The 15,887-nt window shown below is 42.2% G+C and overlaps 2 protein-coding genes across 10 annotated transcripts in view; both read left to right on the top strand.

The window, feature by feature from the left end:
- The window catches only part of LOC140701746 (uncharacterized), a 443,504-nt gene that overhangs the window by 33,139 nt on the left and 394,478 nt on the right, over positions 1-15,887 (top strand). The window lies entirely within an intron of this gene.
- Positions 1-15,887, top strand: part of VEZF1 (vascular endothelial zinc finger 1) — a 29,774-nt gene that overhangs the window by 8,589 nt on the left and 5,298 nt on the right. For 5 of the 9 annotated variants that reach the window (XM_072978477.2, XM_072978474.2, XM_072978478.2 and 2 more), the window contains exons 2-6: positions 5,519-6,237; positions 6,926-6,989; positions 9,647-9,830; positions 11,438-11,479; positions 13,441-13,614. In XM_072978477.2, coding sequence (XP_072834578.2) covers positions 5,519-6,237; positions 6,926-6,989; positions 9,647-9,830; positions 11,438-11,479; positions 13,441-13,614 — 1,183 coding nt within the window. The remainder of the gene's footprint in view (positions 1-5,518; positions 6,238-6,925; positions 6,990-9,646; positions 9,831-11,437; positions 11,480-13,440; positions 13,615-15,887) is intronic. The other 4 variants (XM_078379276.1, XM_078379275.1, XM_072978479.2 and 1 more) reach the window with 1 other exon arrangement.

Here is a 15,887-nt window from a genome sequence, read left to right as displayed (position 1 = left end):
CCTTGTTATTATGTCTTATAACAGGCTTGTCCAACCTGCGGCCCGAGGGCCGCATGCGGCCCAGGTCGGCTCGTAATGCGGCCCAGTGCAATTTTTTATTTTTAAAGAAATTCCAAAGTTTCAAGTTACACTGCTGGCGCTTGCGGCCGGGGCATGTCACAATGGTAGGGGAGGAGAGAGGAAAGGAAGGAGCGGGAGGGGAGGGGAGGGGAGAGGGGGGCTATGTGACCATTGCGCCACCCCGTCAATAAGTAGACCCCCTCCCGTCCCCATAAAGCCACCGGCGTTGAAGCTGGCAGCCTCTGCTGTCCGAGATCGCAGCTGCCGGTAAGCATGTTTGGAGCGGGGCTGTGGAGGACAGCTAGGGCTACCCCCCCATGCGGCCCAAACCAAATTTATGTGCGGCCCAAACCAAATTTTCATCTTCTAATGTGGCCCGGGGAAAGTGAAAGTTTGGACACCCCTGTCTTATAAGATCAGGTCAGATCTGTGTGGTTTTTAAAGACTTCACATACAGTAACTTTAGTGAAGGTATTAAATCTTACCTGCTTCCTCTAGACCATGTGATAGTGTGGTCATTTAAAAAATACTCTGACATTCTTAAGCCGTGCTATGAAATAGTACCCATGTGTATTTTTTTCTTTATAGTAGGATGTTACACAGGAAATAACACCTATAATGTCTTCAAATTTTCTTTGTTTCAGTATTTTGTAGGGCAATGTCAAGAACCTGGTGTGTATTCATATATGTGCTTGTGCATATGTGCATACATGAAAATAATATTAAACAAGAGGATCATACTCAACACATCCTCCTTACTAGTCTTGGGACAGCATCTTTTGCTTGTTAGCAGCACCCTCAATTAAAGTTAGTTAACTAACTTTAATTGAGGGTGCTGCTAACAAGCACATCTGTCATTCCCCACATGCCTGAACCCAACTTGTTTTCTTGTTGCAGTGTGTTTCCTTTATGGCACCAGTGTGTGACCTCTGGACCGTAGGCTCACTATGGTCTTGGAAGTCAAGTTCTTTGAATTAGGTCATCAGATCTTCCACTCACACCTTCCGAGGGAGTTGCCTGCTGAAGATGAGATGAAGTTCTTAATTTTACCTACCTCCCACTGCCTGGACTCTCTGTAGTATCTGGCTTCACCTGAACTTAAAACCACTGAGTGCCCTCTTTCTTCTGTTCCCTTAGTCTTTATTTTCTTTCACATTGGTCTGTTTCTACCCTCATACTCATTAGTTAGAAATCCAATCCTATGTTGTCTCCTTCCCTTTCTCTCTTCCTTCCTCAAACCTTTTCTTTACAGTTTTTAAAAAAATTTCCACCACCTTAGTACTCGGTCCAACATTCAAAGAACAGAAATATACTTTATTTGGAGTACAGTTCCCAGGAACCACCAGCTAGCATGGTCGGTTAAAACAGAATCTATGCAGTTACTGTGGGTGTGCTCCTGGATTAATCTGATGCCCAGGTTTTGCATATTTAAAACTAGAGCACCATCTGCATCCATTCCTGGAGAGGTCTGGCCATGGTGGCATATCTCTTAGTACAACCTGGCTAGATTACTGTAATGTGCTCTGTATGGGGCTGCCATTGGAAAGTGCTCAGAAACTGCAGCCAGATTGTTAACTGGGACTGATTAGAGAGATCCCCTCTCCCCCCACCACCACATACCTCAGTTACAGAGGTCCACTGGCTGCTGATCCATTTTGGGACACAATTCAAAGTACTGGTTTAACTTACAAAGCCCTAAACAACTTGAATCCATCTATCTCAATTGTGTCTCCCTTTATGAGCCTTCCTGGGTGTTACAATTATCAGGGGAGGCCTTTCTCTTGGTTGCACCACCCTCACAAGTGCACTTCTAGGGGCCACAGGAGAGGGCCTTCCCTCTTGCCACTTCTAGACTCTGGAACTCTGTCCCACACAGAAGGTCAGGCTGGCTCCATCTTGGCTGTCTTTCCTCTTCAGGCAGGCTTTTCCTTAATGACTGACTATGTAGGAGACAGTAAATGGGAGGGTTTATATTTTTGTTGTTTATAAATCTTTTTCGTAATGCTTTTATCTGACATTTTTAGTATAATATTATTCATTCTTTAATAATTGAATAATTCACTGATTTAGCTTTTAATATTGTATATGTTGTTTTGGGTCCATTTTTAGGAGAAAGGTGGGATATAACAACAACAACAATAGGAAAAACTAACAAAATACAGAGATCTGGCAATTGATACATCTCGCTTGTAGATGAAACACACTTCAGTGGCCCCATAGTCACTGGGGCTTTGGGAACAATATCAAGAAATTTCGCATAGTATTATAAGCAGTTGTGGATCTCAGAAATAACACCATCAGAGCTACAAAAAACTCCTGGGTGCATGCGCAAAGCACTGGGGGAGCCTGCACACCCACCCCTTTGCACGGGCGTATGCGTGAAGGGGTGGGGGAGCGCTCACAACAGTGCTGGCATGTGCACAAAGCAGCTATGTGGAGGGGAGTGCGTCCGGGGGGAGGAGATCTGTTTCTGCGGCCTGGTCTGGCTCCGGCTACGGACCGGCACTTGGCCGCAGACTGGGGTTGACGACTGCTGCTCTATGACAGTGGTTCTCAAACTTTCACCAGTTGCTATGCTGGCCAGAATTTCTGGGAGTTGCAGTCCAAGAACATCTGGGAACCCAAGTTTGAGAACCACTGCTCTGGAGTACCTTTGGTTGAGATTTGGTGTTAGCAATTTCCTTTCCTTCTTTCCAGTGTCCGTAATCAAGTGGGGTAGATTGTGCACTTGTTATCGTAGTTGTAACTTCTTGCTACATCTATGTTGTCATTAAGATAGGGATCATGCATTATGTTGCACATCAGGGCATACACCCAGTTATTAGCTGTAAGAATTTCTCCCCTCAGGCAATTCAAAATAGGTTTGCTGCAGTGTATAGTTTGTTACATAGGTCTGTGTGAGCACCTGGTTTTAGAAAGCAGGAGGCTTATATTTCTCTTGGGGAAGTTATTGTGGGTAAGATGATAAAACTTTGAGATCCATCACCATGGTTTTTGAATTGAGGATTTGCTCTCAGCATCGAAAAGAGGAAAACCAGAAGCATCGTGGTTTTGCTCTAGGGTACATGCTACTGGCCTCAGGTTGACTACAGAGTTGCTTTGTGATTGTTGCAACTTAACAAAAAAATAGTTGATGTAATGGTTTGCAAACTGTTCTGAGCAACTATTGAGTTTTGTTGGGAAGCCTCTTGGAGATTCCTTAATTGAAAATTAATGGGTAGCAGGCTAGCTCTCCTGAAAAGTATTTGCTGATCTTCCCATGCAGGTTGTGGCTATTTTTTCTGAGTGGCAATCTGTACCCATCTTCTTCTAGATAGGCTGCTGTTTGGTAGACATGTGAGCAGGGCAGGCTTTTAGGGGATGTGTATTGGTTCACACACATGATGAGACCTTATTATAGACCTATATGTTACAAAAGGACAGAAGCAGCCTTCTAAAAAGAAAATCAAGACATTCCATCTGTCCTGGTAGTCCTGCCTCTGACTGGTATCTGCTCTAGTAAATCTGCTGGGCAAGTATATTTTGCTCAACAACCTGAGCTCCTTGCAACTGGACATGACAGGGAGTGGAAAAACCTCGAACCTTCTGCATGCAAAGTGTGTGTTCTGTTACTCCTGACATTCATAAGCCTTTTGACACATATGCCACAAATAGATCGGGAAGGTTAAGATGTTTCATGTATTCAAAAGTACAGTCACAACCTTCCTAGCTTTGTCTCAGATTTGCTGAATTGCAGGGTGAGTAGAGAAAACGCTGCATGGGAGAGAGATCGGTGTCACTGCAGCTAACTCTGCGGGCCCTCTGTTCAAGATTGATTTATTTAGATGGACAAACAGAAACTGTAGTTTTGCATCAAAACTCTGTGCCTTTGTCCCTTTGAAAGGTCATATGATAAACAAAACTGTTGTATAAACTGTTGCATAAACAGCAATCTTCATCTATAATCTGGTAGCAAAGTTGCTAGTTCATAAGTAGTGTAAAGAAGCTTTTGTAAACAACTATTTTTGCATGCTTTCTAAAAATAGAAAAGGTTGAATTCTTATGGACCTCCTAGGTGAGAATTCTATAAAAGGTGTGCCACAGATTCCTGACTGACTGCTTATGGGTTGGCTGGACGTGTTAGCAAGTTATTTTGGCCATGTCTGAAAACTTAGAAACCCCACAACGAATCTGTAGATCTTGTTAATTAATAGTTTGTTATCTTGTATATGTGATTTGTGTGTGTGCGCACACACGCGCTAATAAAAGCTCTGACTGACTTAGAAACCAAGTAAAACTAAGCAAGCTTTTAGTAAAACCTGCATGCCTTAGAGAGTTGCTAGTTCTTTCTTTCGGCTATTTATTCTACTTGGTCCTCCATGCTTTCTCTCACTGTCTTGAAGCAAACTTAAAAACATAAATGTTTGAGATAATAATAATATAATTTAGCAAGAGAAAAATAGATTCACACTTACTTTAAAGTGTGTGGATATAAGTATAATATATGCTGGTCCTGTGTACTACATGGAAGCATGAATGAATTTGTAAGAAATGATATGGAGCAAACAGTCTTCTGTTGGGAAGTAAGTCCAAACTCTAATGTTTTATTTGAAAATTTCCAGTGCTTTTTTTCCCCGTGGACATTTTTCCATTCCAAAAAATAATTGTTTTTAGATTAACAGCAATGAAAGGATGCCACTCAGTCTCAATCTGAAATCTGACTGAATAGGGTAGATTTCAGTAAAGGTCAGTGAAACTTAAGCTGCCCCAAATAACCTCAGTGGAACAGACTTAAAACTCTGTTGAAAGTAGATTTCTGGACAAAAGCAGTATAACGGGGTGTGCTAAAATTTTAAAATGGAAACCTCTTCCCTTAAATGTAAAAAAGAAGGGAAATATGGGTTGTAAAAAACTTAAGCAATTATTGTAATAAAAGTAATTCCCATGTAAAGCTGTGGATTTGTTTGACTAGTAATATGTGAAATACATGAAGTGTGTGGTTTGGTGTGTGTATCAGGTATTTTAGCTCACATATATATAGGGGCTGTTGGGACGTTAAAATTTTTGTTCCATAAATGTAAGTCAGTCAATCATGCTAGGTCAGATCAATCTCTCTTTGGGAGCATTGGAAATCTTATCTGGAAAATGTTACAATTCAGAATAGTTAAGAAAACTTGCATCTTTATTTGCAGGCCAATTGTGCTGGGACTGTTGTGCCCTGTTTTTTGAAGGCAAAGCAGTGCTTCACAGGAAACATTCCAGTTTTTCCACTACTGTATTTTTGGTGGCAAAATTGGCAGCTTGCTGCATCTGCTGGGGTTGGGATGGCCACCACACCCACCAGAGTTTCCACCTTTTTTCCTGCTTTTTTTAGGCAGTGTCCTTGTTGCTGGCCTCAACAAAATTGAATTATCCCCACTTTAAAAAGCCTGAATTAGCACATTGGTGAATTCTAAAGTGTGAATGTCTTGGTTTTCAGGCCCACGAAGCATCTCATCACCAACAGCAAGCAGCGCAGAACAGTTTGCTGCCTCTCCTAAGCTCAGCTGTCGAGCCCCCTGACCAGAAACCAATTTTACCCTTGCCAATAACACAGAAACCTCAGCCCCCTGCAGAAACACTAAAAGATGCCATTGTCGGGATTAAAAAGGAGAAACCGAAAACCTCCTTTGTGTGTACGTACTGCAGCAAGGCCTTTAGGGACAGCTATCATTTGAGGCGCCACGAATCCTGCCACACCGGGATAAAACTAGTGTCACGGCCAAAGAAAGCTCCCGCCACCATGGTACCCTTAATCTCCACCATTGCGGGTGACAACAGTCGGACATCGCTGGTTTCAACTATCGCCGGCATCCTGTCCACCGTCACTACGTCTTCCTCTGCTACCAATCCAAGCAGCAGCGCTGGTGCCACAGCCATGCCAGTGACGCAGACCGTGAAGAAGCCCAGCAAGCCTGTCAAAAAGAACCACGCCTGCGAGATGTGCGGGAAGGCCTTCCGCGATGTCTACCACCTCAACAGGCACAAGCTGTCCCACTCGGACGAGAAACCCTTCGAGTGCCCAATTTGCAACCAGCGTTTCAAAAGGAAAGACCGCATGACCTATCACGTGAGGTCTCATGAGGGTGGCATCACCAAACCCTACACCTGTGGTGTTTGTGGAAAAGGCTTTTCGAGGTACCATGTAGAAAATCCCAGGCGAGCTCAAGTATTGGATTTTCATTCCGTGATCGCGAGGGGTTGGGGTTGGGAGGGGGGGCTTTGAGGAAAGTGAGAGGGGGAGGGGAAGGGGTTGGGGAGGGGGAGAGGGTTAGATGTATGCACTTTTAATTAGATATATGGTTAAAGCTAAATCCAGATTTTGCTAGGGAATAAGAAATCCTTGTGAATTTAAACCAAATGTCTTGTTTTGGATTTTGCAGAAGACAAGGAACATGAGTGGGGATGTTTATAGAACACTCAGCAACCCATCCATCCCCATTAGTGAATAGCGGGAAGGGCAGGGAAATGCTGTAGAAAACAGAGAACCTCTGTTCTATTTGGGTGGACTCCAGTCCTAAATAAATGGATACCATAATTCATATTATGGTGATATCTTTATTACGCCAACTAAAGAGGCATAAAAATAGCTATCATATGTGTTTTGAGAACAGAACATGTGCCAGTTCAAAAGTAGACAGAATACACCCGGACTTGCCGGCAGCTGGCTTTAATGGCAGCTTTGGTGGTGGTGGTGGTGGGGTGTAATGAGGTTTCTTCTAGTTTGGGAACTGTGGATTTATCCTGCCTCTTTAGATCTTTAGGATATGGGGGTTGCACTGGCAATCAGTGTTGTATTTGTGTAACAATGTGTTTCCTGGTGTCCCCCCTCTTCTCTCTTTCACAGACCTGATCACTTAAGCTGTCATGTCAAACATGTCCACTCCACAGAGAGGCCCTTCAAATGCCAAGTAAGAGTTTTGGTGGTCTGTAGAGCTTAAGTTGCTGGGCTATTGGCCGAAGTGCTTCGTGCAAGAATTTGGAGTCAGAAATTTTAGGGGCTTCTTGAATTGGAAGAATTGGAGCCTGAGGACAAAACTGAGCTCTTCCCCCGCCTTTGTTTGTTTGGGATGCTTGGAAACTCCTGTGGAGTCTTACACTAGTAGGGTTCCAACTTTCTTTGAGCAGGCCTCAGCCTTATTTCCATGGGGCTGCGGTGGCCAGGATTCAGAACACACCATAAGGCTTCAAAAAGAGTAGGTAGGTGGAAGAGCATACAGCAGAACAGGGGGATTTCCTTGAACTGGAGTCCACAGACAGATTCTGCTTATAGGTCTTTTCTCAGGCTGAAATTGTGGATGCATTTTGTTGCACCAACATGTTTTAAGGAATCAAACAAGGTTGTTTCTTATCTCCTTCCACTTCTGGAGGAGGATGATTTGTTATACAGATCACCAGAGGACAAGCGTCTTACCTTTATGGAACGTTCCCTCTAATTTTCAGCCCCGTTGGGTGGGTCTCTGCCCCTCACATGCGCAATGCGACTGCCCCCCATGCAGGTTTCTGTTGCAACCAGGAACCTAAGGGGCTGAAAATTGTTTGCTGTGCGCGTGCGGACGAAGAGGAGTCCTGCGTGGAGGAGGGCAGAGTTGTGTGCGTGCAGATGCACACTAGAGATAGGGATATTCTTCTGGCCACTCAGCAGCCAGGCAGGGAGACTTGTCCTCCCGCCCCCTGCCTGGAGTGGAGAATGGGGAAAACTAGCCTGTAAAGACAAAAATGGAAAGACATGGCTGCACGTAAGAATCACCTTTGTAGTGAGGATTGGGAACAGGCAAGCTTTAATAAACTGAAGAGGGGTGGGTTCTCTTTGTTTCTCCTCCCAAATTGTCAGTGTACCACAAATGGCAGACGTTCTGAAAGCACTGGCAGTTCATTGGTTCTCTTTTCCCCCCTGTTGGCTAACAACTTATCAACATGTTTACGAGAGTGAACTTAAAGGCAAGCAAAATACCTTGGACCGTTTGAACATTTGAGTCTCTTCTTCTGTTCAGCTTTATCCACATGTGTCTTACCTTGTTCCAGGTGACTCACTATGGCCAAAAAGTACATTGAATTCTAAGAAATGACTTCATCCTTGTTTTTTCTTTTTCAATTTTTGTCTGACTTTCCTTTAACCAAGTTCTGCTGAATTTGGCAGAAATCATGAACAGTTTTATCAGAAAATCTACCCCACCTGTGCATGTTCCTCGTGTTTATAAATCCATGTCAGCTTGATATGTGAGATTCTCTTAGCTTTCAAAACTTTGTCCCACTTCTGTCTGTATTCAGCTCCAGAAAATGCATTTATACGTACATACATACATTTTTACTGTTTATTCAAAGGTTTTTGCCATTTTTTCATAATAAAAGAATTTCTTTCCCTCCTTTTCTTCCACACAGTTGATAGTACTAAATCTCCATTAAAGAGTCCATTCAAGTCACTGATCTCTTAAGTTCAGTCTCTTGCACATTAAACAGTTTGCTGTTATCTTAAACAGCTACTGGCTTGTTTATCAGGTTCGCTAATTGTATTCTAAAAAGCATGGCAAGTGTGGTGTATTTTTAAAAAGCGATAGGAGAGGGAAATTTGAAATGAAAGGCAGATAAGGAAAAAAGAACCGGCATGATTTCGTTGTTAGAGAGGGTGAGTAAAGCACAATAAGGAACAGGTTCTTGTGTAGATTTTTAAAACTCCCAGATATTTTGAAATGTAAACCCCATAGAATATTTCTGAGAGAGCTATTCATTCTCTGGATTACAGCTAACATTAATTTAAAGCAGGTTGGAAAAGTAAATATGACACCCTATTTGCATAATCCTCAAAATGTGTAAATTTGTCTGTTCCATTTTCACAGACAAATTATGATTTATTCAGCTATAAATGGGTGGGTCCTGGCAGGGAGGGATCAGAAAGAATTATGAGGCAGTGCTAACCATCTTAAACCCAGTGTAGGCGTGAAACCACCCACCCGAATGATCTTTCAGGCTGCAGATATGGGAGTAAAGTGACAGGGCTCAGGAAGGTTACATTTTAGACTAGAATTCCAAAAGTATTAACGTTCTAGTCCAAAAAAGTTCTGGGCTGAATGGAATTGAGAGGAGTCCACTTGCACCCTACAAACAAAAGACCGGGAGGGTGTGGAAGTTTTGTTGAGTGGAATATTAAGTCATCTTTCCGTCACAGACATGCTCTTATCTTTTGAAGTGGTGCAGGTTAGATGCAAATCATAATAGTTTCCAGTTGTAAAATTGCATATTAACCCCGTTTAGATCTGTATTCTGATTGGAGTGTGACCGCTCTGGGAACAATACCCATTTGTATTGATTTTCTATAGACAGGAGGTCTTCACTGTATTCTTTCAGGTTGGGAAACTTGTGTTTTGGTTACACAAACTGAAAGGGGTCTGCAGTGGAATCCCATTCATTTTATCCATGGGGCTGTTTTGTGGGATTTAAGGAATTGTGTTGACAGCTAAATGTTTCTTTTAAAAGTAAACGTATACATGCTCTGTTTTAATAATAAAAAGACGTATTATGCTACAGAGTAAGGATGCCTGTCTTAAGCGTTGTGTTTCTTTCTGCACAGACCTGTACAGCTGCCTTTGCCACCAAAGACAGACTGCGGACACATATGGTGCGCCATGAAGGAAAAGTGTCATGCAATATCTGTGGTAAACTTCTGAGTGCAGCGTATATTACAAGTCACTTAAAGACTCATGGGCAGAGCCAAAGTATCAACTGTAATACCTGTAAACAAGGCATCAACAAAAGTAGGTGGATACGTTTCTTTTTTGAGACTTTTAGACTTTTTTTTGGTGGTGGGGGAACCATCATTAAGTTACAACTGATGTGGTTATTTAAAAGACACAATTTAGCTCAAGCAAGACAGGGAATCGCAGCGGAGGAAAAACTTAACAAAATAAACCTGTGAGGATAGGCATCTTTTTATTGATTCGAAGGCTTTCAGATTTTTCTGCTTACAGCGGAAGATCTGAAAGCTTGCCAGCCGAGTGAGCATAGGATGAAGGGCCTTGTCCAAAGACCTTTGAAGTTGGTAGAAAGCATCCCATTGATCTCAGTTAGCTTTGAATTGCTGTTCTTGGCACGCTGGAGCTGATGACTAAACAAGTGTTTAAGAAACAAGCCTTCATCATGTTGTGGGTTTGTTGTTTTTTAAGGCATTGAAGATAAATCTGACTTGGTGTTGCAAGAACGTCCAGATATCTTTTGCTTATACTGAATAAGGGATTTTCAGGAGAGCTCAGAGCACTTCCAAAATGCCTTTCAGCTTTTTGTAGCATATTTTAGGCACGTGATATGAGAAATCTTTATGGATGCACGTGTTTATCATGAGTTGGAGGATAGACCTCAATTACAGTGACAGAATATGCAAAGATTGGAAAATGGCTACCTAGTAAATTAGTTGTGACAAATAAGATTGCACCTAGGCAACCAGACAGAGGTTTTATAACAGAAAATTCTTCTTATAGAGGAGATGGAGCTCACATATGATAGCAGATTAGATGGTAGAGATCAGAGCTGGTAGGATGGGCTGTAACACTTCAGTCTGCAGGTGAGGGATGCCGTTTTTGAATGCTGTATTTTATATTAAAAGCAACAACCTTGCAAGAAGAAATCTAGCGCAACAAGGAGCCAGCTCTAGTAGAGCCTTCCCTCTGATGTGCTAGGAGGAGTTATCATATATTCAGATTATGTCTGAAACTAGTGAGCACCCAAAAATGGAATTCTCCCACCTGCAGTCTAAAATGGTACAAGCTTAGTGTATTTTAGTGCATTTGGAGATCAGGTATGGCTTGCAGATGTGGCAAGTGAAAGCTTTTTCTGTAGGCTTATTTGTGGAGCTCACTTAAAATATGCAGGTTATAGTTTGAATAAAAAAACACTAGTATGTTCCTTTATATGGTTAAATATTGGGGGAACAAGACAGGGTGCAAGAATATTTTTGATCAAAGTTTCTGAATACGTTATCCACGTTGTGCCTGATCTGTGCCAGAGGCTTCAAATGAATTGGTTACAAATATATTTCTTATGTATCAATAAGAAATAAATATGTATCAATAAATATTAGACTGAGGTTACATTAGACTGAAATAGTTAGTTGCTGAGTTTTGTGGCTTAGCAGGGATTTGGACCACATTTCCCTTTGTCTAAAACAACCCTGTATCTACTACATAAGATCTTCTGCATTGCCCCAGCAAAATGAGCCTTCTGTGTCTGCCCCTTCTTCCCTTGCCTGTCTGTCACCTATTCCCTTCCTTATTTGTGCCAAAGAATTCTCCAAGCTTTTCTGCTAGAAATTAATTGTGTTGAGTAAATTACGCAAGGTTGTTTCATCTTTGTTCTTCTTAATTTGCAGAATTTGGATTTTTCAAGCAAGAAAATCTACACCTCCCTGCTTGTGAGTAGCAGTTATTTAAACTGGATATCTTTTAGCCTGTGTTAGTCTGTAAACGTTTGATGCACTGGTGACCTTTCCTTTCTCTGAATACCTGGCCCTCAGTTTTTCATTGGATGATGCTAAATACAAGCCGTGATAGCAGAGGTACCATTTTCCAGTCACCTGTAGCTCAGCAAATTATGGGTGTGAACTCTGCCCATCCCTCCCTAAGTTATCTATACTGCAATGCAGCCTGTCAGTACACGTGGGTTCCCTTCATTCTTTGAGCCATTGCTGTGATCAGTGTGGAGTAGATGGCTGTTAGCTGTGCATGCTTAATCTCTTGAGCTTGCACCACAGTAAATCTTAAGAGTTGTACATGCCACTATGGTAAATCTGTCTTCTATAGCTTGTTGGAAGGGGCTGTGTACCTGGAGTGGCTGCTTGACTGAACTCCTTTTAACTGGGAAAATCTATACAATATTTGTTTTTACACCCATTTTCAAGAGTCCAAAGACAGATAATAACCCCTCCTTCATGGAGTAAAGGGATCCACGGTCATTGGAGTACTCGTGGCCTCAGTGCTGGAAGCTGAGCCTAAGGAACAACACAGAGACACCGTTGTCTAACATTAACCAAAATTAAAATATGTCCTGTTTGTAATGAGTGAGAATGGCAGGTTATATTTGCCTCGGTGCTCGTCAGCTGTAGACTTAATGTGACAGCTCCACCTCTTCTTTTTTTTAACAGGCATTTCAAAAGCAGAGTCTTTCTGGTTCTAGTCTTTGACCATAATAAATTGAATTCAGTTTGATTCACAGTTAGGCTTAAATGGCCGTGTTTGTGTGTGTGTGTGTGTGTTTTAAGATTTAGCTTAGCTGTCCAAACAATGGGTGAAAGAAAGATTGTGTTTCTTAACATTGTGTGCGTTTTGGTCTTTTTCTGTACCTCCCGAGTCACGCGGTGCGGGGATGGGTGTGTATATGATTCCTTTCTCATGGAAATGGATGTAGAACTGATACAGACACCGAGCCTTCTAGAATTTAAGCCAGACTCTCCACCGACTGATTTCTGTTGAGCAGTTAAACACCACCTGGGATTATTGCAAAGAATGCTTGACTCTGTGAACCGTACTTTAATACAGCAAGAACTTGTATCCTTGCACACTCAAGATCATGTGGCATTTCTCCTCCTTAGCCTACTGAGAAGCCTGAGTGTGTATATATACCCTTGGTTGGTAAACCACACTGGTCTATAGGAATGCCAGATATGTCTTGGGCCCACAGGGTTCTCTCCTCTCCCTCTGAACTCCCTCTATGGCAGGGCTTGAGGGAGCGCTGTTGCACGGCACCTTCTTTCCTGCCCTCACTGTTGCATGTGCTGTCTAGGGCTGATAGAGGAGTTGCAGTTCAAAGGTACGTGCAAACAGCTATTCCTGGTGTCCTTATTTTCTTGCCTAGCAAAAGGGCCCACCTGGACTGCTTTTGGCACCGACTTCAGGCAGCATGGAACGCGACAGTTCTTTTTCACTAGTTCAGAGTTCATTCTCTGGGTCAGGCAAGATTCCAAGCTACTGTTCTTCCAGCAGTGAAAGTTCACACAGATTCCTGGGGTGTCCTTACAGACAATCTGTCGTGCTAGCTGGTGATAATGAAAAGTCCGGTCCAGCTTAGGGAAGGATGACCTGGGCAGTAACAAAAACGAAGAGCTTTTGATCTCTTTCATCTATCATCATTAGAAGTGTATTTTGTGCATTCCTTTCAAACGCTGTTTTAATACTAACAGAAATTGCCGTGAAGGAATAAGTTGAGAAAATGGTAAGACAACTTTGCCTTAAACCAGCCTGTATTTTTTTTCAGGAGCCTCTATGAACAGGTTTTCTGACTTGGCAGAGTGCTTCCTTTTGATGGGGAAAATTGTCTAATTTGCCTCTGTATGTATATGTGTTTCTCCTTTTTTTCAAAAAAAAATTGGCTGGAAAGCATGCATGAATGAAGAAAGCAACAATCAGAAGCAGCAGCAGCAGCAACAACAACAGCAGCAGCAGCAGCAACAGCAGCAGCAGCAACAACCTCAACAGCATGTAACAAACTGGCCTGGAAAGCAGGTAGAGACCCTGAGATTATGGGAAGAAGCTGTCAAAGCAAGGAAGAAAGGTAAAGATCCATGACCTTGGAATTTTGCAGTTAATGCTGGTATAAAGGTGATACATATCCTGGCACAGAGCAAAATTCATACTAGATACATGTATGATGGCAGCTGTCCCATGGTCATCTCACATTGACTGTCATGACCAGTCAGACTTGCCCTTGAAACTTAATTCAGGCCCTCATAAATTAGTATAAGCTTAAATAAAAGCAAATTGTCAATGTCAGTTTGAGCATCATGCAGAAAACAGCAGGAAATATTTGATTACATACCTTCTGAGACCAATAAAGATACTGTTCCACTCCTAATTTCCTATTTTGTTGAGGGGACCGAATGATTGCTTTGTCCAAAACCCCCACACTGGGATTTTATGTGTGCACAAGAAGAGTCACATAAGTTGCCATGGACAACTGCTTAGGCCAGTCTTTCCACCAGTTGTACTCCCTGTCATGCTCTTACATGGTCAGCCACAATTCACTGGTGTTTTACACGATTCCTCTTACACTTGCATAAAATCCTAATTAGATTTTGGTCTTTGTTTTTCAACTGTAAGTTATTTTTAATCATATTGTTTTTTGTTTACAGTAAGGGCATTATTACATAACCAGTTTTTAGGGTTATTCAAAAAGAATTCTCTGATGGAGAATTTTCAGTACCTTTGGAAGTCAAACTGGTATAATAAATAGTTTCAGATTTACTCCAGAATTATTTTACCATCGCTCAGAGGCAATTGACCTTCTTAGTTTCTTGACCTGCCAGCTGCCTTCTGTTCATGTCTCCTGCTTTCTGCTTGTATTAATTTGGCTTAATATTTTTGTTAATTATTGCTGTTTGTATTTGTGTATATTTACAAACCAAAAGGTGCTCACTGTGTGTGTGTGTGTGTGTGTGTGTGTATCTCGGTGAGTAAGTTATGTGGCTGGAGAGCCCAAAGTTGGAAGTTTGACCCCCCACTGTTCCTCCTATGAGCAGAGCCAGCCTGTGTGGCCTTGGGCAAGCTGCACAGCCCCAAGACACCCCCAGAAGAAGGGAATGGAAAACCCCTTCTGAGTATTCTGTACCTTGAAAACCCTGAAAAGGGCTGCCATAAATCAGCACATGATTTTTTGTAAAGGACATACATGTTGGTTACCTTTGGCTAATGGTGTAGTACTTACTCATCACAAGAGTCCAACCTCTCCCCCCCCCCCCAGCATTTGGTCTCTAATAGCTGCTATTTATTCTCCTGGATAAAAATACATGTTTTTTACAAATTTCTGTGAGCCAAAGATATACTTGCCCTTTCCAGCTTTTGGGTTATGGTGAGATCTGTAAATATTTTATTGCAGTTACTGTTATGAAGGCATCTAATATACAGATGCAGAATTAAGATCATTCTCTTTGTGTTAGTAATGAGGGACAAATAGAATGCTTCACTTTCACCGTTGGACTGGAAGCCACACAACAGCCTCCATCACTTTGGTTTAGCGGTCCATGTTGATGTGTCAGTTTCAGTCCTCAGTGTTTTTCCACCATTTCTCCTCAACTCTACTTCATGTTTTAAATTACTGAAGAGCGAATCCTGCAGATAATATAATGTTGGTCTCCAATTCTTCATGTTTGCATTCTTTAAATAAAGTATGCAAAGGAGATCCGTATGCTGCAAGTTTGAATTAACTGTGTGGGCTTTTAACCATGTGGACTCCGCATGGAGTCTGCTTTTAGCATGGAAATCTTTTGAATTTGAGAGAAGAAAAATGGAATTAGGGTATGGTACTAGTTGATTTTCCACCAGTAGAAAGAAGCCTCAGGCAGACTCTGGTTTCTCTGCCCCAGGTTCCCTTTATGAAAGGTAAAGATGCTTTAGATGCTAAATCCTGCATCAGATGCTGGTTTTCATTCTCGCATCGTATGTCTGTTTCACAGAGCAGCCTGAGATCTGTAATCCCCACCCAGAGCAGCATGTTTTTGCTTCAGAATTTGGGAGTGCAGCTAGCCTGAAGTCATTCACTTAGTTCTATGTCTAAATGTGGATTTAAAGTTTCATCTCCCCCACTCCACATCTAACAGGCTTAAGCCCATGATACCCGCGTATTCTAAGGCAGAGTTTTCTTCAAGCGCTAACGTTTTCCTTCCTTTTCCAAGTGCAGTGAGTCGAAACCCAGATGCTCAGTGATTTTGTCAGACTTGCCCAAACCCGGCAGCTATCCTTGTTGCCATTTGTTCCCCCCTTTTTTTTCTGGTGCTTGTGGTGGATGCAAGTGCCTCAGTTTCTGAAGGCTCGTTTATCACAATTGGAAGA

This window comes from Pogona vitticeps, chromosome 7, assembly GCF_051106095.1.
Source record: "Pogona vitticeps strain Pit_001003342236 chromosome 7, PviZW2.1, whole genome shotgun sequence".
NCBI lineage: Eukaryota > Metazoa > Chordata > Lepidosauria > Squamata > Agamidae > Pogona > Pogona vitticeps.
This window is presented reverse-complemented; position numbering and strand designations above follow the sequence as displayed.